The sequence below is a fragment of the Mobula birostris genome, chromosome 7 (genome assembly GCF_030028105.1).
Source record: "Mobula birostris isolate sMobBir1 chromosome 7, sMobBir1.hap1, whole genome shotgun sequence".
Lineage (NCBI taxonomy): Eukaryota > Metazoa > Chordata > Chondrichthyes > Myliobatiformes > Myliobatidae > Mobula > Mobula birostris.
This window is the reverse complement of record NC_092376.1, coordinates 128,238,624-128,261,317: the sequence shown is the minus strand read 5'-3', so window position 1 is coordinate 128,261,317 and position 22,694 is coordinate 128,238,624. Positions and strand designations below refer to the sequence as shown.

The 22,694-nt window shown below is 42.3% G+C and overlaps 1 protein-coding gene across 4 annotated transcripts in view; it reads right to left on the bottom strand.

Annotated features, from left to right (window-relative positions):
- The window catches only part of sh3pxd2b (SH3 and PX domains 2B), a 318,737-nt gene extending 305,525 nt beyond the window's left edge, over positions 1-13,212 (bottom strand). For 2 of the 4 annotated variants that reach the window (XM_072263725.1, XM_072263726.1), the window contains exon 1: positions 3,528-3,814. In XM_072263725.1, the coding sequence (XP_072119826.1) occupies positions 3,528-3,599 (72 nt within the window). In that variant the 5' untranslated portion in view covers positions 3,600-3,814. Of the gene's footprint in view, positions 1-3,527; positions 3,817-13,003 lie in introns of those variants that run through there. The other 2 variants (XM_072263727.1, XM_072263730.1) reach the window with 2 other exon arrangements.
- Positions 13,213-22,694: the final 9,482 nt, after the last annotated feature.

The window sequence follows — 22,694 nt, the reverse complement described above, 5'->3', positions numbered from 1 at the left end:
AAACTTTTTGCATGGACGAATTAGACAATCGACTCATTTCTATGCTGTACGACTTTATAATCTGCTGTTCACATCCTAATTTTAGGTCATTACAGCATCTTCTGCACCTGCACCTTTCCTGGTGCTCCCAGAATATTTCAGCAATAGAGGTGGACTGGAGAGTCCAGGCTCTACCACCGTTACCCTTCCTACAGCATGTACGCAGGAAATGAAGCACAAGAATAAGGAGATCTGATACAAAGCCAGGACTTGCTGCATCTTCCTTTATTCTCTGAAGCAATTTTGACCCAATAGTTGGAGTCATGTAAAAAGACTCACTTTAACTCCACATTTAATGCAGATCAACGTGACATCTAAATGTAGCTCCAAATGTACTCTTGTCTTAAAGAGTATTGATATCAATACACTGCCATCAATACTCTTGAAGACAATATTCAAACTTTCAAGACAACATTCCAGAGGAGGTGATCCCAGAAATGGAAGGTTTAATGAATGAGAATTTGATTGCTCTGGGCCTGTATTCAATGGAGTTCAGAAGAATGTGGGGGGGGGGGGGAATCTCATTAATTCTACTAAATACCAAAAAGCAAGGGACTGAGCAAACATGGAGACATATGTCCATTAGAAGGATCTAGGATCCAAAGGCACAACCTCAAAATAAAAGAACAGAGATGAGGAAGAATTTCTTCAGCCAGAGAGGTGGTGAATCTATGAAATTCATTGCCATAGGGGGCAGTGGAGGCCACATCATAGAGGGTATTTAAGGCAGTAATTGATATGCTTTTGGTTGGTATAAGATTAAGGGTTACAGGGAGAAGACAGAAGAATGGAGTTGAAAATCAATCAGCAATGACTGAATGGCCTACTTCGGCTGCTTATCTTATGGTCTAAACTATAGAGCAAAAGTATGTATCGGTATTGAACAATGTCCTTCAACAGCCAGTTATAAATGCAGCGGTAGAGAAAACCTTACTTCTCTTTCTCCCTCTCCTTCTCTCACACATACAAAACCTGACCATAAGGCCACTTTTATTGTACCTTCCTATTTACCAACCTTAATGAACCCTATTATAAACATTTTATAAGCCTCCAATTGCATAGATTCTGAGTCAATGCCTTCAGCATGATGTCTTCATCAACAATATAAAAAAGCAGCTTGAATAGTCCAATTTAACTAAGACTTCAAGCTGCTTTTTAACTATTAGCTTCAAACCCTAAATTACATTCCTCATTTTAACTTGCCCCAAAAAATAAAATGAACTTCATTCAAAATACAAATATTGTTTCTCTCAGCTCATCACAGCATAGGTGATTAACTGTGGTATAATTCACATACCCACTATATATAAAGCTTATGTTCTATAACACATACATGCATGACTTCAAATCATTAGTGATTATTGAAAGCTAACTGCAAAACATTTGTATGTTTCTGAATATTTATACAAATCCATCCAAAGGTAAAAGGGCAAAATGCAATTGCTACATAGTATTACAGGAGCCAGTCCCAAACGAGGGCAAGATCAAAGAAACGATTGTGCCCTTTAGAAGTTGCAGGCTTCCCACTCCTCACTGCACGCTCCTTTGTGAAGAGTTAGGAGCACCAAGTTTCTGGGATTGCACATAATGGGCGATCACACCTGCTCCCTCAACACAGGAGTGTCGCCACCTTCTGAGGAGATTGAGGTTCCCCCTTCCCCCATTTTAACCATTTTTTATAGAGCACCATCAAGGGTGTCCCGATGAGCTGCATCAACGTCTGGTACGGGAAATTGCAAGGCATCTGACCGCAAGTCCCAACAAAGGATTGCAAGGACTGACGAGAGGATCATTGGGTCGCTCTTCTATCCATTAGACTAGAGATATTGATCAGGAGCGCTGTATCCGCAGGACTCTTAGCATCGTCAACAATGCCTGCCGTCAGGTAGGAGGTACCGGAGCATTAGGACAAGAACTGTTACGATGGAAAACAGCTTCTTCCCCCAGGCGTTAAGACTACTGAACTCCCTGACACCACCTAGGTCTCACCGTGTATGAAGCGCCAGTAGCGTTATACTGTTTACTTTTAACTTGTATATGCGTCGTATTATTTGATAATTTAGTTGTGGTAATATTAATTTATATGTTGTGTATGAGATTTATATGTACTGTGTGCAACCTGGTCCGTAGGAACGTTGTCTTGTTTGACGGCTGAATGACAAAAGTTGAATTTGAGCCCTATTCACATACAGAGACTTTCACCTGATAGCTCATTGAATGCATGCACTCGTCATGATACAGAAGGAACAGAGCCCAGTCTGTCCCGAGTTCATCAATATGACCGAACAGGCACAAAACTGCTCTCTGCTATTTGGCAATTCCTGTTGTCAAGGTCTGCAATTGAGAATAGAATTTGCCGATCCTCTAATTGAATAATTCAGTAGCTAGACTTCTAATAATGAACTGAAGAATTATCTAAAAGTACTGACTCCTGCGGAACAGATATCCGGAATAAATTGCCGCCATCAACAAAAAACGACTTGAAGAGAAAGTCGTGGATGACCAATGACAATAACCTCATGTAAAAAGGCGAGGTGATCGCCACATAACCTGAATTTCATATCACATCAGGAGTAAATCTGCACGCCCTTCGATGCTCCATAAAAAGGAGTTTTTAAGATGAAAATCGATTTCCATTTGTTCTAAACTCTACAAGTTAAATTTCCGAAGCTGCAGTTGACTAGTGGTTCCGGCATTAACACTGCATTCGGGGCCGAAGAATCACTGAAACCAAACTGCTCCCGGTATTTCGGAGTGGTATTAACCAGCCGAGCCCTCCCTACATAAAAATCTAACCCGAGGCTTGTGTTCTAAGGAAATCCAATCTACCTCTGCATACGTAAATTCATCGATCTAACTTGACAATACATTCAATGGGAATTGTGGTTGTAACGAAAAACTGCCAAGTGGCACACTCATCAAAGTTGCTGGTGAACGCAGCAGGCCAGGCAGCATCTCTAGGAAGAGGTGCAGTCGACGTTTCAGGCCGAGACCCTTCGTCAGGACTAACTGAAGGCACACTTCCTCTTTCTACAACATTACTCTGCGCTGAAAAGGTTTCCATGCCTGAAAAGTGTTTTCTTTGTAACTACAAGCCTCTCCATTTCCACCCACAGGTATTTCCCCCACCCCCCCTCGAATTTATGAAACCAACATTATGTGGTTTAAAAGAAGCATTCCCCGAGAGATTTCTGTGCACGTACACTGGGCAAATCGTGAAGTTTATTCTCCTTGCAGCTGGCGTGATCAGTAAATTCGGTATAATAATTGCAAAATCCAATGAGCAAAGTTAAACTGGTCTGGTCTAACGGATACAACTCATAGGGCAGCATTTTGATACTTTAATCTAACATGTTAAATCGTAAATTATCAACCAAATTACCAGATTTGTCCCAGAACTTTAAAAGCAATGTCCTCCCCACTCCCAAGAAAATTCACAGTGTTAGTTCGTTATTCTAGATAATTGCAAACACAGCAGCCTCACATACATAATGTTTATTCGGGATCCGTCTTTTCTGCACGTCTTGCACCTTCACGTCTACAATGGTTGGCCGAGGCATGATGCGAGCCGCTGCGATCCGACCTAAATTCTTGCAGTGAAATCCCAGAGTCGCAGCCGGCTGCGATCGCTGCTGCCCTTCGGCGATTCCTCATCCGCCGCGCTCACTTGCTAACCCCGTTCCTCTCACACACTCACGTCCCCGCTGCCATCAGCTTCACTGTTTTGTTTCCACAAAGACCGACTATAAGCTTTCCCAGAGAACTCCAGCGGGAGCGAGCCCGCAGCAGAACCCGCCCACAAACCCAGCCCCTGTCACATTTAAAGGACCCTTGCACCGGTTGGGCCGTCTCTACAGCTTGTTTAATGTGATTACTGAAACCAATAAATTTCTCCAATTAACTACTTTTCTGAAAAAAGATAATAACTGCTTATAAAAACAACTTATAAATTCTATCAAAATAATTAATTGAATGCCTTTTTCATGAAAGATTCTGAAAGAGCCAAGAATTTGAAACATTGATTATTCATTCTCTCCATAAATTCTGCCAACCGGCTAACTATCTCCAGCATTTTGTGTTTGTTGATCTAGAAACCGCTGACTTTGCTTCTCTATCCGCAGATGTTGCCTGGCCTTCTTTATGTTTCCAGCATGTTAGATTTGCAGCATTTTGCTTTTGTAGATTGTATCTGGAATAAACAACAGGTTGCTTCCATTTCTGGAATTTTAATCACCTGATTTTCCACCTGCAATCACCCTTATGGTCAAATATCCTGATTTTCCTTTCCAATATTTTCATAGCTCATAATTGAAATCTTTGAAGGTAAATGAAAGAATTGTCAAGTCTCGGGAGGCACTGAAGACTTGTGTTCTGGAACCAGGTCTGCATTCGATAAACTGTTCCAGTGTAGCTCCAACACTGAAAAAAAGAATAATTAAGATCTCAAGACATAGGAACAGAATTAGACCATTTGGGCCATTGAGTCCGCTGTGCCAATCTATCATGGTTGATTTATTATCCCCCTGAACCCCATTCTCCTGCCTTATTCCACTTACTTTTGTCACCATTACTAGTCAAGATCTTTTCAACCTCTACTTTAAATATACTCAGCCTCCATAACCATCCATAGCAATGAATTCTACAGATTCACTACTCTTTGGCTAAAGAAATTCGTCCTCATCTCTGTTCTAAAAAGCCTTCCTTCTGTTCTGCGGCTGTGCCCTCTGGTCCTAGACTCCCCCAGTTAGAGGGAAACATCCACTCAGTCTGGCCTTTCAATATTCACTAGGTTTCAGTGAGATTCCCCCACCTTCATTCTTCTAAGTTTCAGCGAGGACAGGCCTAGAGCCATCAAACATCCCTCAAACATTTGCCTTTCACTCCTGGGTTCATTCTCGTGAACCTTCTCTGGATCTTCTCCAATGCCAGCACATCCTTTCTTAGATAAGGAGCCCAAAGCTGCTCACCATATTCAAACGGCAGTCTGACCAATGCCTTATAAAGCCTCAGAGTTCCAGCTTTGCTTTTATATTCCAGTCCCCCCAAAATGAGCGCTAACATTGCATGTGCCTTCCTTACTCCTGACTCAATCTGCAAGTTAACCTTTAGGGAATCCTGCACTAGGACTCCCAAGTCCCTTTGAACCTCTGATTTCTGAATTTGCTCCCTGTTTAGAAAATATTCTACACCTTTATTCCATCTACCAAAGGGCAGGACCATACTCGAAAACACAAAATACTCTGCAAATGCTGGGGTCAAAAGCAACATGCTGGAGGAACTCAGCAGGTCGGGCAGCATCCATGGAAAAGATCGGTCGACGTTTCGGGCCGGAACCCTTCATCAGGACTGTAGGGGGAAGGGGCAGTGGCCCTATAAAGAAGGTGGGGGGAGGGTGGGAAGGAGAAGGCTGGTAGGCTTCAGGTGAAAAACCAGTAAGGGGAAAGATAAAGGGGTGGGGGAGGGGAAAACACAATGGGTAGTAGAAGGGGGCGGAACCATGAGGGAAGTGATAGGCAGCTGGGGGAGGGGGCAGAGTGACAAAAGGATAGGGGAAGGGTGGGGGAGAGAATTACCGGAAGTTGGAGAATTCTACATTCATACCAAGGAGCTGGAGACTACCTAGACGGTACCTGAGTTTAACCTCATCATGGCAGTAGAGGAGGCCATGTATGGACATATCTGAATGGGAGTGGGAAGCAGAGTTGAAGTGGGTGGCTACTGGGAGATCCTGTCTGTTTTGGCGGATGGAACGGAGGTGCTCGACGAAGCAGTTCCCCAATCTGCATCGGGTTTCACCGATGTAGAGGAGGCCGCACTGGGAGCACCGGATGCAATAGATGACCCCAACAGACTCACAAGTGAAGTGTTGCCTCACTTGGAAGGACTGTTTGGGGCCCTGAATGGTGGCAAGAGAGGCGATGTAGGGACAGGTGTAGCACTTGCGCTTACAGGGATAAGTGCCAGGTGGGAGATCCGTGGGCAAGGTACGTATGGACCAGGGAGTCGCGGAGGGACTGATCCCCGCAGAAAGCAGAGGGGGTGGAGAGGGAAAGTTGTGCTTAGTGGTGGGGTCCTGTTGAAGGTGGCGGAAGTTGCGGAGGATAGTGTGCTGGATCCGGAGGTTGGTGGGGTGGTAGGTGAGGACAAGGGGAACTCTGTCCCTGTTGTGGTGGCGGGAGGATGGGGTGAGAGCCGAAGTGCGGGAAATAGAGGAGATGCGGGTGAGGGCATCATTGATGACCACAGAAGGGAAACCACAATCCTTAAAGAAAGAGGACATTTGAGATGTCCTGGAACGGAAAACCTCATCCTCGGAGCGGATGCGGCGGAGATGGAGGAACTGGGAATAGAGAATGGCATTTTTGCATGTGGCGGGGTAAGTGTTGCTATGACCATACTCTTCCCTACACAGTATTTCATCTGCCACTTCTTTGCCCATTCTCATAATCAGTCCAAGTCTTTGTGCTTCCCCAACACTACCTGGCCCTCCACATGATTAAAATAGATGTAAGTTTGGTCATCCAGCACTGAGTGCCCATTCTACCACTCACTTGATCTTGGCTAATGTTTTAAGTCAGTACCACTTTTCTGCATGTTGCCCTCAATTCTTGTTAAATATAAAATCTATTGGTCTCTGTATGAAATTGGACTCAGGCATTCAATTTCCAGAGCCTCCTCGTGTATAACATTTCAAAGACTCTGTAGAAATGTCTCCTCTGTGCTGACGTGCTGTCTTTGATTTTGAGACTGTGATCTTAGCATGGGAAAACATTTACCCTGTTAAAGCCTCCAAGAATATTGTGCTCTTTACTGAGTTTGCCTTTCATTTTGCTGTACTTGGAATACAGATATAGTCTTATTAATCTCTTTATACAACAGAACTGCCATCCCAGGAATCAAATGGGTGAATTTTCATTGCATCCACTCTACATCCAAAATTACTAGTTAGTGGGGTGGAGATACGTCTCTACCAAAGGAGGTGTAAGGTGCTGATTCCCTCCACTAGCCTGCAGGTCACACCTGGGCAAGGTGTAGCACCTGCTTAACCTGCTTACCCCCTCCCCGAACAGGGTCACGTGAAGCCATGGCAGCAGGTGGTGGACGGTCATACGAGCAGCTGGTGCATATCACAAGTCCTGGTTATGTGAGCACTGACACCAGGCAGACAATCTCTGGTGTAATGATAATGGTTGGGGTCACCCGTCTTGCAAAAACACTGTCCAGAAGGCAAAGGCAAACCACTTCTGTGGAACAATTTGCCAAAAGCAATCGTGGTCATGGAAAGACCAAGATCGGCTAGGTTGTACACTTGTACTCAGTTCCTCTTCCAATGCAGTTCATGGCTGATCTTTTACCTCAGCACCACTTTCCTGCTCCAACCTAATATTTTCTGGTAACTGCCCAGTGTATCCTTTCACCAGAAGCAAGAAACATCGATTCCAGCCATTTTCTACCTAATCAATGTACTGTCAGCCAAAAGCTGAATGATGAAAGGCAACAGTACTACAACCAGCAGTTACCTGCTCAAAAGTGCCACGGTTGACCCAAACTTAAACAATGAAACTGAATTCTAGAAATCAGCTGAGATAGCCTGGTCATGACACCAATGCAGCATTTGACTGAGTGCGGCCTCAAGGAGTCCTGTTAAAATTGAAGTCAGTGGGGAGAAAACGTAACAATGGCTGGAGTCATTCTTCGCATAGCAGTTGTGATGTCTACAAGAATTAGTGTTGATATATCAAAGACTTGAATGGGGAAACTAAAATGTAACATTCCCAAGGTTTCAGATGGCACAAAATGAGTGATCGATGAGTAGATGTGAGCTCTGTGGAAGATGCAATGAAGCTCCAGTGTGGTTTAGACAGGGTGGGGTGGGGGGGGTAAATGCATGAAAGGTACTGTATAAGTTCTAAACACAGAAAGACAAAATGCTATCTGAATGGTGATAGAAAAAGTTGGCAGGGGGGGTGGGGAGAGGTAGTTGCAGCAAGATCTGGCTGTCCTTGTACGTAATTCACCTCTGTATAGGTGTAGCAAACTGGTGTAAACCAAACGGTATGTTGACTTTATTGCAAGAGGAATTGAACCTAGGAGCAAGGATGTGTGCACCAAGGGGTTTTGGTGAGACCAGTTCTTGGTTTTGTATGTGGTTTTGAACTCCTTTTCTGAAGTAGGATGTTCTACTATGAAGCCTGTGCAATGAATGTTTACAAGATTAATTTTTGTCAATGTACAAAGAGAGATTGCATAAATTGGACAAATATTTAGAAGAATAAGAAGAGACATTCTAAATGCAGGGCGAATGTTTCCAATGTTTACAGAGTTCAAAACTAGGCAGCCAGGATGTGAGAGGCCCTCTTGGGGTTGACCACGGATGCTGTGCCCTAGCTGCCTATGTTAAGTCAATACGCAAGCCAGGGCAGTATGATATGGAAGGCGCTGTTGTCCATGCAGCAGACTCCCCCACTCCATGCAGCTGATAAATCTAAAGGAACAGCAGAGTCAGTCTGTGTTGATCTCAACGTAGGGCTGCCTTAGGGATTCTAGCTCTGGATTTTTCCTTGGGGTTTCCTCTTGAAGAGTGGGCATAGCTGCAAGGCAGTGGAGGTTAGAGATCCAAGTTTTCCTTCCCCTAGGTAAGCTGCCAACCATAGCTAATGACTGGTTTTAAGGTGCTAGTAATCTGCCTTTGCCCTTTATCCTGTCAGTAGAAATGGTTTTGCCTGGCCTAGTAACAAGACCACACATGAAGGCCAGGAGATAAACTTGTTTGTCAGAGGCTATTTGAGACACATGCTATTGGGAACATTTAATAGGCAGTGGGAGCTTATCCCTGGCTATGACAACTATAAGGAACCACCCCAGAAGGTGGAATGTGCCATTTAGAACTGAGATCAGCAGAAATTTCTTCACCTAGAGGGTAATGACCCTGTGGAAATCTCTGCAGCAGAGGTCAGTGGAAGCTTATTCAAGAATTTGGTTGATATATTTCTGAAAAACAAAGGGATTAAGGGAAGAGGTGAAACAAAGTACTAAAGTAGGTGATCAAGCATGTTCATACTGAATGCTGGTGAACTTTATTTCCTACTTTCCATTATTTTCAGGGTTTAATCATTCCAGCCTCTTGAGATCAGGATCGCATTTGAAGGCAGATTATTTGGATGAATACAATTACCTTTTATGTTGATTGCACCTTATATGCACAGAAAATTGAGTTAAAGTAGAAATACAAATGAGATGAATTCTGCGTTACCCAGGACTTGACTGGCAAGGGTCTTGACTAAAGGCACAAAAAAAAAGGCTTCTTGCCAAAATTATACAATTGAGTCATAAAAGGGAGACAATGATGTTTTGCTTATTTGCTCTACCAGATTGTTTAATATATTTTAGGATGATAACTAATGGGAAACGCATGCATCCCTCACTGTGTGCTCCAGCTTCCTCCTGAAGAAATGGATGTTAGTTGCATAATCAGCCAATGTAAATTATCACTGGTATGTAGCCGGGTGGTACGTTCTGGGTCGATTTGATTAAAATATGGTGAGAGTAAAACAGGATTAGCGTAGTATTTTTGTAAATAGGTGCCTGGTGGTTGACACAGATGCAGGCAGCCAAAGGGCCTGTCTCCACAAAGCACAGTATGACTCAATGACACATAAGCAAAACCATATTTACTGACGACATTGATTTTCTAAAGCACTGTGTTTTGGCAAGAATTCAGAATCAAACATAAAGCAACATGTTTTGTGAAAGCGTCAATTTTTTTCTTTATGTGAAGTTGGTGATATTGACCATCTTTTCTCCAGCAAACCACCAAAAGACTTACTTTCCATAATACTATTCTCTAACCTGTCTAGAAACTTGGACAACTTAAAAAATAGTGGGAGATTGAAAGGTGTTTGTGTTTCAGGGGACTTAGGCATCCTTGGAGATTTCTGACCATAAGTTAATAAGCAGGTACTGTGAACAAAAAGGGAAAGCATTCAGTACATTGGTATTTGTTGCTAGAAGATTTTGATACACGAGTAAAGATAACTTGCTCGAATAAATCTTGAGATAGTGAAATTTTTGTTCCAGGAGAGATTAAGTACCCTGGGCCTACACTCTCTCAAATTCAAAGGAATGAGACGTGGTCTTCAATTGAAGTGCAAATTCCTTTCAGGGCTAAACGGGGTTGATAATTTGCCTGGTTAGAGTATTTAGAACCACATACTAATAGTTTTGAAGTAAGACTTTAGAATCGGAATCAGACTTAATATTCAGAGCCATTCATAGAAATAAGAACTTCTTTACTCAAAAAGAAATTAATCTTCAGAATTCTGTGGGCAAGAGGGCAGAGAAAGCTTGGTCACTGAGCCTATTGAAGACAGAAATCAGTAAGCTGTTAAGACATTAAGGAATCAATGGTCAGAGCAATATTAAGGTAAATAATTGGTTATAAGCTTATTGACTGCTGAAGCAGATTCAAGGAAAGATCTGTTGCTGTTTCTTTTCCCAGGCTGAAGTGCAAGCAGCAAAAGGAACAAGGACATTTGCGGGTCCAAATGAAACACTAAAAATGATTCTGCTGGTCTTGTAATCATATACTGCATAAACATGAGAAATTCTGCAGGTGCTGGAAATCCAAAGGAACACACACAAAATGCTGGGTGACCGCAGGTCAGGCGGAATACTTGGAAATGAAAGAACAGTCGGCGCTTTGGGCCGAGATCTTTCTTCAGGACTGGAGAGGAAGAGGGGAGACGTATAAACCATCAGTGATTGCCACCTACAGGTGCAATATCAATATACTGAAAATCCAAACTGACTAAATACAAACTGTTGTATTTATTGCTACACGTTTGACAAATCTTTTTAATCAGCGACGGTTAATGTTCTGGAGCATGTTGATATTCAGGGAGAGGAGGTGTTGGAGTTGTTAAAATACAATAGGATGGATAAGTCCCCCGGGCCTGATGGAATATTCCCCGGGCTGCTCCACGAGGCGAGAGAAGAGATTGCTGAGCCTCTGGCTAGGATCTTTATGTCCTCGTTGTCCACGGGAATGGTACCGGAGGACTGGAGGGAGGCGAATGTTGTCCCCTTGTTCAAAAAAGGCAGTAGGGATAGTCTGGGTAATTATAGACCAGTGAGCCTTACGTCTGTGGAGGGAAAGCTGTTGGAAAAGATTCTTAGAGATAGGATCTCTGGGCATTTAGAGAATCATGGCCTGATCAGGAACAGTCAGCATGGCTTTGTGAAGGGCAGATTGTGTCTAACAAGCCTGATAGAGTTCTTTGAGGAGGTGACCAGGCATATAGATGAGGGTAGTGCAGTGGATGTGATCTATATGGATTTTAGTAAGGCATTTGACAAGGTTCCACACGGTAGGCTTATTCAGAAAGTCAGAAGGCATGGGATCCAGGGAAGTTTGGCCAGGTGGATTCAGAATTGGCTTGCCTGCAGAAGGCAGAGGGTGGTGGTAGAGGGAGTACATTCAGATTGGAGGATTGTGACTAGTGGTGTCCCACAAGGATCTGTTCTGGGACCTCTATTTTTCATGATTTTTATTAACAACCTGGATGTGGGGTAGAAGGGTGGGTTGGCAAGTTTGCAGACAACACAAAGATTGGTGGTGTTGTAGATAGTGTAGAGGATTGTCAAAGATTGCAGAGAGACATTGATAGGATGCAGAAGTGGGCTGAGAAGTGGCAGATGGAGTTCAACCTGGAGAAGTATGAGGTGGTACACTTTGGAAGGACAAACTCCAAGGCAGAGTACAAAGTAAATGGCAGGATACTTGGTAGTGTGGAGGAGCAGAGGGATCTGAGGGTACATGTCCACAGATCCCTGAAAGTTGCCTCACAGGTGGATAGGGTAGTTAGGAAAGCTTACGGGGTGTTAGCTTTTATAAGTCGAGGGATAGGGTTTAAGAGTTGCAATGTAATGATGCAGCTCTATAAAACTCTCGCTAGGCCATACTTGGAGTAGTGTGTCCAGTTCTGGTCGCCTCACTATAGGAAGGATGTGGAAGCATTGGAAAGGGTACAGAGGAGATTTACCAGGATGCTGTCTGGTTTAGAGAGTATGCATTATGATCAGAGATTAAGGGAGCTAGGGCTTTACTCTTTGGAGAGAAGGAGGATGAGAGGAGACATGATAGAGGTGTACAAGATATTAAGAGGAATGGATAGAGTGGATAGCCAGCACCTCTTCCCCTGGGCACCACTGCTCAATACAAGAGGACACGGCTTTAAGGTAAGGGGTGGGAAGTTCAAGGGGGATATTAGAGGAAGGTTTTTTACTCAGAGAGTGGTTGGTACATGGAATGCACTGCCTGAGTCAGTGGTGGAGGCAGATACACTAATGAAGTTTAAATGACTACTAGACAGGTATATGGAGGAATTTAAGGTCGGGGTTTATATGGGAGGCAGGGTTTGAGGATGGACACAACATTGTGGGCTGAAGGGCCTGTACTGTGCTGTACTATTCTATGTTCTATGTTAACAACTTCCCCGTTGCCGTAAGAATGGAACACGTTCCTCACATCATTGTGTAATCCTACTACGCTGCGTCACACACAAAGATGAGATTCAAACCATTTACCACCTGCGATCACGTACATAGCAGCTTCAAATTCATAGACCGTCCAGAGTCACACACGAAGAGAGGGCGGTGGATAATTTCGATGCATGAAAAACTCAAACGCCGCCGAACACTTTACTAAGTAACCCACATGAATGAAAATGGGTTGTTACGCCCAACTCGAACAATTTGCAGGTTATTTTGGCATCTAACAATCTGTGTATAATAACGGTCCGAAACAAAACAGGAATGGGAAATATAAAGCAAGAATTTGCTGTGTAATAAAGTTCGTGACTTTGTTAGGCGGCTACATTCAACATCAAAGAAATTGTACGCCACAACTTGGATGTTTTAACAATAAACTCTATAAATTTTTTTGGAAATGGAACACTCTACTTGCGAGCATTAAGGAAAATCCCAGCGAAAAGCACCAGTTGGCCTTCCGTACGTCGTTGCGAAGGGAGGAGTCAAGTCCCAAAGCAATGCCGGTGGCATTTTCCAAGGCTCAGTGAGCAGTTAAAGTTTGTTCCCTGAAGTTCGCCGCAGAACCCAGCAAGAAACCGAGCTTGCATGAGCAACAATGCCAGTTTCTCAATACTTGTACTGCTTAGTAAAACTTTACTGCTCCGTTCTTTCCCAGGAGACATGGTGTATTGGAGATTTGGCAATTGCGTGCCATCTAATGATACGTTATGTGAATCACAGCTGAAGATCACCTGAAAACAATTACCCTGACGTACAGGATAAGTAATTGACATATCCCAATCCACACAGTGTCACTTTCGAGAAGTACAACCAGTGCTGTTAAATAATTCTTGCAATGGTCTGAATCATCGTCCAATTGCACAAAAGACCAAATTACGAAATATCTATAATCAAAACTGTCGTGTAAAAGCTGTACGGTTATGATAGTCTCATACAAGTGGGCAACTTCCCTATGCGGCGTTTATGACCATATGACCTCATATCCTGGTGTGCATCAATGTCTCAATGTAGTTGTCCCTTTGATTTTGAATGTGTGTTATTACTGTTCAGGGTCAAAATCTTGTTCGTATCACTAGCATGTGCTGAACCATGCACAGGGCGATTAAAACAGGCTCAACTTTTATCAAATAAACACAATAATTACAATGGTATAATCAGTGACCATGGAGTGTATGTTCAAGGTCTTCTGCTTCTGTAGCCCATCCACTTCAAAGTTTGACGTGTTGTGTGTTCTAACACGCTCTTGGCTTGTTTGAATTACTGCCAGCTTCCTTTCAGCTTGAACCAGTCTGGCCATTCTCTGACCTCTCTGGGGAAGGCATTTTTGCCCTTTGAACTGCTGGTCCCTGGATGATCTGGGTTTTTTTTTTTCGCACCGTTTTATGTGAACTCAGGAAAGTTTGATGCATGGAAATTCAAGATCATCAGCAATTTCTGAGATACTCAAACCACCCCGTCTAGCACCAACGATCTATGATCAAAGTCACTTAGATCACATTTCTTCCCCATTCTGATGTTTGGTCTGAACAACAACTGAACTTCTTGACCAAGTCTGTATGCTGTAAAGACAGCGTGACATTGTGCAGGGTGAGGGCCTTTTGAAAACTACAAGTCTTGTCAGGAGTGGGTCATTGTTTGAAGTAGCGAGTGAGAGAGTGATATCTTGCAGGGCGGGAGCCTTTTGAAAATTGCAAGTCCCGTCGGCAGAGAGTATTATTTGAGCCGATAGAAATAAAGGAGGTGTAAGTGAGTGGCCAGTGTTGGAGTGAGACAGTGTTAGAGTGATCTGGCTTTGCTCAACAGACCTGGGCAAACACAGGTGAAAGTTCTAAGTAAGTTTCTAGTCATTTCTTTTTCTCTGTTAGTACATAGCTAGTGCGCTAAGAATGGGTCCAGAGTTAATGCTATGTGCCTTGTGTGAGATATGGTAACTTTCAGAGGCCTCCAGTCTCCCTGATAACTACAAACACCAGCATGAAGTGCACCAAGCTGCAGCTCCTTAAAGACTGGCTCTGTGGTTCAGAAGAGAAGTGGGGGTGGGGGTGGGGGTGGGGGGGGGGGAGAAGAAGAGGTGTTAATTTCTGATAGAAGATTCCATAATTAGAGGAGCAGACAGGAGATCCTGTGGATGTGATAAAGACATCTGGCTGGTATTTTGGCTCCCAGGTGCCAGGGATGTTATGGACGGAGACCACAGCATTCTAAAGGGGGAGGGTAAATAGCCAGAGGTGGTGGCGCATATTGGTATCAACAACATACATAGGTAGGAAATGGGAGGAAGTTCTGAAGAGAGAATATATGGAGCTAGTTAGAAAGCTGAAAAGCATAAACTCCAAGGTAGTGATCTTTGGATTGCTGCCTGTGCCACGTGCCAGTGAGGGTAAGAATAGGATGATTTGGCAGATGAATGTGTGGCTGATGAATTAGTGCAGGGGACAGGGTTTCAGATTTCTGGATCTTTGGGTCTCTTCTGGGGAATGTATGGCCAGTACTAAAAGGCCCTGAACCTGAGAGGGACCAATATCCTTGCAGGCAGGTTTGCTAGAGGTGTTGGGGAGGGGCAATTGGAACTGGAATGATAGGGCTGAGTGTGGGGCAATAGGTATAAAATTAGATGCAGTGTGTAGTGAGAATGTGAGGAAGGACAGGCAGATGACGGCAAAATTGCAGTCAGTGGGATGAGTTGAAATGTAACATGGGGCAAAATCAAAAATGATCATGAATACAGGACAGAAGGAGTTGTATCTGAATACACACAGTATACAAAATAAAATAGATGATCTTGTAACACAACATTGTGGGCATCACAGAGTTATGGCTGAAAGGAGATTGTAGTTGGGAGCTTAACATCCAACGTATATACCTTATATTGAAAGGACAGACAGGCAGGCAGAATGGGTGTGATGGCTCCATTGGTAAAAAGATAAAATCCTTAGAAAGAGGTGACATTGGATCATAAGATATAAAATCTTTATGTGTAGAATTAAGAAACAGCAAGAGTAAAAAGATCTTGATGGAAGTTGTATACAGGCTCCAAAAAACAGCCAGGATGTGGGATTGAAATTTCAATGGGAGATACAAAAGGCAGGCAAAAAGGGTAGTGTTTCAATAGTCATGGGGGATTTCAAAACATAGGTAAATTGGGAATACCAGGTTGGCTGGATCCCCAGACAGAGAATCTGTAGAATGCCTAAGAGATGTTTTTTTTTAAAGAGCAGCTTGCGGTTTAGTCCATGAGGGGAAAGGCAATTCTGGATTGGGTGTTGTGTAATGAACAAACTTGGTCTAGGGAGCTTAGGATAAATGAACCATTAGGAAGCAGTGATCATAATATGATAGAATTCACCATGCAGTTTGATAAAGTCAGATATATCAGTATTACATTGAAGTAAGGGAAATTACAGAGGCATGAAAGAGGAGCTGACCAAAGTTGAGATTGGAAGGGTCACCAGCAGGGATGGCAGCAGACCAACAATGGCTGGGCTTTCTGGGAACAATTCAGAAGGTGCAGGATAGATACGTTCCAAAGACAAAGACATGTTTTAAAGGGAGGATGAGGCGACCGTGGGTGACAAGGGAAGTCAATGCAGCATAAAGGCAAAGGAGAGGGCATACAATATAGAAGTTAGAGGACTGAAAAGCTTTTAAAAACTAACAGAAGGCAACTAAAAAAGCCATAAAGAGAGAAAAGATTAAATATGAAGGTAAGCTAGCCAATAGTATAAAAGATGATACCAAAAGTTATTTTTCCCAAATATACAGAGTAAAAGAGAGGCAAGAGTGGATGTTGGACCACAGAAAACTATAGTGGAGAGGTAATAATAGGGGACAAAAAATGGCAGAGGAACTTAATTATTATTTTGCATCTGTCTTCACTGTGGAAGGTACCAGTAGTATGCCAGAAAATATGGAGTGTCATGGGGCAGAAGTGAGCATTGTTGCTATTACTAAGGGAAATGTGCTCAGGAAAATGAAAGGTCTGAAGGTAGTTAAATAACTTGGACCAGGTGGACTACATTCCAAAGTTCTGAAAGTAGTAACAAGAGATTTTGAAGGGGTTGGTAATGATCTTTCAAGAATTACCAGATTCTGGAATGGTTCCAGAGGACTAGAAAATCACATTTCTTTTAAAATTGCCACTTTTTAAGAAGGGAGGGAGGCAGAAGAAACTATAGTCCTTACAAGAATTATGCTGGGAATGAAAGGGTTACTGTATGAGGAGCCATTTGATGGCTCTGGGCCAGTACTCTCTGGAGTTTAGGTGTGTGTGTTGTGTGTGTGTGTGTGTGTGTGTGTGTGTGTGTGTGTGTGTGTGTGTGTGTGTGTGTGTGTGTGTGTGTGTTTGGGAGGGGGGGATCTTATTGAAATCCAACAAACATTGAAAGGTCTGGTTAGAATGAATGTAGGGAGGACGTTTCCATTAGTGAGTGAATCGTGGACCAGAGGACACAGTCTCAGACTGGAGGGACGTTTATTTAGAAGAGAGACGATGAGGGATTTCTTTAGCCAGTAAGTAGCGAGTACATGGATTTCATTGCCACAGGTGGCCGTGGAGGCCAAATCATTGAGTATATTTCAAGAGGAAGTTGATAGGTTCTTGATTATTCAAGGCCTCAATACAGAGAGAAGCCAGGAGAATGGGGTTGAGAGGGATAATGAATCAGCCACAATGCAATTGCAGAGCAGACTCAAGGGGCTAAATGGCCTAATTCTGCTGCTATGTATTATGCATTATGTTGCTGCTACATAATCAGCTGATTAGATATTTGCATTGACGTGAGGGTACAGAGGTATACCTAATGAGGGCATATTGTATTTGGTGTCTTTTTGATACCACAAGCTCAACTGCAACGATATCTCCTTTGAAGCTCTTTGTGCCTCTATTTTCATCCTATCTGGAATACACTATCTATCCTTTTGCACTTGCTCCATTGTACTTGTTGACATGAACACAAATGTGCAACAGCATTCAGAAGCTCTTTTCCATCACAGTCCTCTCTCTAAACATCCAACTCGATTTGCACTCAAGCAATCCACTCAACAATTCCATACAATGCAAGAGTTTTGTGGATACTGAGCTCTTCCCCAAGACCCGAACAGTTGTTCGTTGTGAAAGAATATAGCAAAATTCTTCAGAATAAAGTTTAGAGGGTGCATTTTAGAGAATTAAACACATTTAGTTGGAGTGGGTAGTAATATAGGGATTAGTGGAGGGAAGATTAAAGTTAGACATTAGCGCAGTGGTATGATTGAGGTTGAGTAGGCACAAGTATCTGTGGAACTGAGAAAGGTGTTAAGACATAAAAAAATTATGATGAAAATTGCGAGGAATTGGACATATTTAAGGAATCAAAAAGGAAACCTTGTGGTGTACCCTGCTCAGGGTTGAAGGGAGATTAGAGATCTGCAGCCTGAAGTATCCCACTCAGGGTGATGATAGAGTATAAACCCCTGTAAATCAAAGAGGGCAACAGAGATATTTGAGCAGGATTTAGTGAAGGATAACATGATAATGTACTATCTGAGCAGGAGCTTGTTATGAAGCCAGATAAGATAATGATGCAACTAATGTTCAATGGAAAATACACAGTGATCTTCCAAAATTGGGGATTGAACGATGCAAAAACAATCAAAGTGCCAATAAAATAGTGTATTAGTAATTTTATAAATTTATATATATTCCATGGGATTACTTTAAACACAATGGTCTGGTCAGATTAACTATTTCAGAATGGCTGCATTAAAAGCTTTGGCAAGCATAATGGTGATATTTTTCAATGCTTTTAAAAATTATGCAAATGAAACCAGAAAACATGAGAGTAAATTTAAGAAAAGCAAAGTGTGTGCTGCTTGATTTAATATCGAGGTTAGAAAACGAAATGAATGGTAAGAGCACCATCTGGTGGTCAGACATATCAATTATCCATTGAAGCGTGTAAACTAAAGATCATTAAGTTTCTGGATTAACTTCCAAATGCATTTTCACATGTTTAACAAATTCACAACGTAATGAAAGTTTTTTAAAAAAATATACACAAGCCAGAAATATTTAAACACAATGTATTTCTTTATCATAAGCACAACAGATTCTGCAGATATTGGAAATCCAGAATTACTGGTATAAAATGGAGGAACTCTGGTCAGCATGGAAATAATAAACAGTCAACATTTTGGGGCTGAAACTTTTCATCAGACCTGGAAAGGAAGGTGGAAGAATCCAGAATAAGAAGTGGAGAGAAGATTGAGTTATTCACGTACTTGCTAAAACAGCTGTAATATTCAAATCACATAGTACAGGTTCTCATAATACAGGTTGAGTACCCCTTACATCAATGCACCAGCTCAGGAGCGTTCCTGCACACATCTTTTGCAACTAGCACACAAAGGCATTTAAACTGCGCACAAAAGGTTGTCACCCTCTACCTCGTTGGCATGTTAAGTATATTTCACAATCGCACACAATCACATTTCCCTCCCTAGTTCCTGATGCAGACGTTGTTGACAACATGGAGTTTGTGTTGATTTGTCTGCAAATTTTGGAACTGGCTTATTTATACTGCTTTTATTGAAGAAATTATCGATTCACTATGTTGAACTCCAAAGAAGCAAAGGGCATAAAGCTCATTTGAAATGGAATGGCTTAATGAAACAGTAGAAACTGCTACACCAAAAGCTCACGAGCTCAGGAACATGCAGCTACAAAAAATATTTATGTACGGTACAGAAACTGGTGTTACCTGCATGTATTGTCACAAAGCAAAAGTTGCTGGAGAATTTGCAGGTGGGAAGAAATGAAGTAATGTCTGGAAACTTGACTTTTTAAAAACTTCATTTAGCAAGCAAATCACATATGGACAGTGTGCAAAAGCTCTGGCAAGAAAATCCTTCATTACCCTCCGCAGGCCTGCTACGCATGTTTTGTGAGAGTGCAGACGAACAAGAGTGAAAATGATGAACCCCAGAGGGGTTTATTATCCTTAGAAGAGCTTCAGGTTTACTTTCACTTAATTCAGTGCGCACATGTTGTCACTGAGCAAAAAATTGCACAGCACAAGATTTTTGCGCACACTAGTCATTACAAATTACAGAGAACATTGCTCCTTATCAGAAATTCCAAAATCCTAATATTTTTTAAAGCACTGACATGACATCACTAATGGAAAATACCACAAGGTATTGGGAAGGTTCCCAAACAATGCACTGATCTCTGGTAAGTGACCTCACATACGTAATAAACAGAAGCTAATGAAAAATAGAAAATTACTACATAAAGTAAAAAATGAAGATCTCAATCGTGTTTTGAAAGAGTTAGAATGAACATATGCTGCTTAATGTTACGCTGATCATAAAGCAAGCAAAGATCTATAATAACAGATTGAAATTTGAAGGTAATTGTGAACATTCAGAAAGCCGGTTGGAGAAATTTAAGCAAAGGCACAAAATTAAATTTTTAAAGATTTGTGGTGATATTACATCTACTGATCACGAAGCAACAGAGAAAGTGCCAAGGTCATCACTGATGAATCTACCACTCTGAATGGCTGCATCGGTACATGTGTGATGAAGAGGTGTAAGACAAAGACTGCTTACCAGTAGTACATGTATTCAGTTAGAAATTAAGGCAATCCCAAACTATCTCATAATATATTCCAAAAGCCAAAAACTTCCAGCCCCAAGCATCTCATACAAGGGGAACTCAACTTGTACATAGAGTAGCAACAGACCTTTGGTTCAACTCATGAATGCTAACCAAGTTGTCTAACTGATGTTGTTCTACTTGATAACATTTGATCTATATCCTCTAAACCTCTCTTACCCATCTATCTGCCCAAATGTCTTTTAAATGTTTAATTGTACTTTGCCACTTCCTCTGAAAGCTCATGCCTCATACCCATCATCCTTCCCTTTAAATGTTTCCCCTCTTACCTTTCATCTATGCCCTTCAGTTTTAGACCTCATTACCCTGGGGGTAAAAGACAAGGGCTATTCACCTTGTCTAGGCTTCTTATGATTTTATACACCTCTCTATACCTCACCCCTCAGTCTTCTGCTCTCCAGCGAGTAAAGCCCCAGTCTAGCCAGCCTTAATTCCTTGTGAATCTTTTCTGCAACCTTTCCAGCTTACTGACCTCCTTCCTTTTGCTGGGTAACCAGACTGCACACAATACTCCAAATGAGTTTTCACCAACATCTTGCATAGTTGAATCATGACATCCACGTCCTGTACTCAAATAATATAGACCAAGTTGATTAGTTAGTTAGCCCACTTGGAGAAAAGACACAGAATGAATACAAGGAAATAGGTAGACACAATACATGCATTTTCCAGAAGGAATTTGATGGGGTTTTTTTATTGTAAGGTGGTACGCAATGAACATCTTGACTTCACAAGAGAATGCTTAGAAAAATTTGCAGGGATACAAGGAAGGAATAGGATAGAATAGAGTGCTTGTGGAAGGGGCTAGTAATGATCTGATGGTCCAAATAGCCTGTTGTCATCACCTGTTCAGTAACTTTCCAGATTGAACAGCTCAAAGTAATTTGGATAGTGCTTCAGAAGTTGAATTTCCAACATTAGGAGTGGCAGGGTGTGGAAACCAAACTCGAGGTTCTTCTCTGCACTCTAGCTTTCTTTTCTTGGGAACCAGAACTAAAGAAAGGAGACTCTGCAGATGCTGGGTGACTAAAACTGCACATAGGTCTCAGCCCAAAACATCATGGATTTCATGGTTTGATCTGCTGAGTTTCTCCTGCATTTTGTGTATGTTGAACCAGAATTAAATAATGTGTTATTAGACCAGAAGACACAGGAGCAGAATTAGGCCATTTGGCCCATTGAGTCTGCTCCCCATTCAATCATGGCTGATTTTTTTCCCCCTCCTCAACCCCATTTCCCAGCCTTCTCCCCACAACCTTTGATGCCATGTCCAATCAAGCATCTATCATTCTCTGCCTTAAATATACCCAATGACCTGGCCTCCACAGCTGCACGTGGCAACAAATTCCACAAATTCACCACCCTCTGGCAAAAAAAAATTCTCTGCATCTCCGTTTTGAATGGACCCCCCTCTATCCTGAGGCTGTGCCCTCTTGTCCTAGACTCTCCCACCATGGGAGACATCCTTTCCACATCTACTGTCTAGGTCTTCCAACATTTGAAAGGTTTCAATGAGATCTTCCCCCAGCCTTCTAAATTCCAGTGAGTACAGACCCAGAGCCATCAGACATTCCTCGTATGATAATCCTTTCATTCCTGGAATCATCCTCGTGAACCTCCTCTGGACCCCCTCTAATGCCAGCACATCTCTTCTAAGATGAGGAGCCCAAAACTGTATACAATACTCAAGGTGAGGCCTCACCAGTACCTTATAAAGCCTCAGCATCACATCCCTGCTCTTGTATGATTTGACTGTACAGTAATGGTTCAAAGATCAACCAGAATTCAACTGAATCTATGATTCATCCATTAGCACCTTAACTTTACTCAATTCCAAGGTGATCAATTAGGCATGGAATATTTTGGTAGAGGTTTGACTGCTGAAAACAGTTCAGTAGAGCAAAGAATCAATGTAGAATGTATTGCATGATCCATCACATGCTCTGTTATTTATTGAGATACAGGAGTGGAATTGGCCCTTTTGGCACCTCAAGCCACTTCACCCAGCAACCCCAATTTAACCCTACCCTTATCACAGGACAATTTACAATGACCCATTAACCTACCAACCGGCATGTCTTTGGACTGTGGGAGAAAAATCAGAGCACCTGGAGGAAACCCACATGATCACAGGGAGAACATATGAACACCTTACCGATAGCGCTGGGAATTGGTACTGTAAAGAGTTGCACTAACCAATATGCTACTGTGCCACCCCTCATTTTTGATGGTTTTGTATGTAGAAGAGCTGAGAGAAATACTTCACAGCAACTCCTAAAAATTCAAATAAAACATTAAAGAATTGCAAGGTAAAGACCTTATCTATCAATCCAGTGCTCCAGTAACCTTACTGCTTTTGCCATAAAAGTGAGGTGACGTTTTATATTGTGAAAGTAGGTATTTTTCCAAACAGAACAGAATAAAGCAAACAGCAACCAATTAAGCAGAT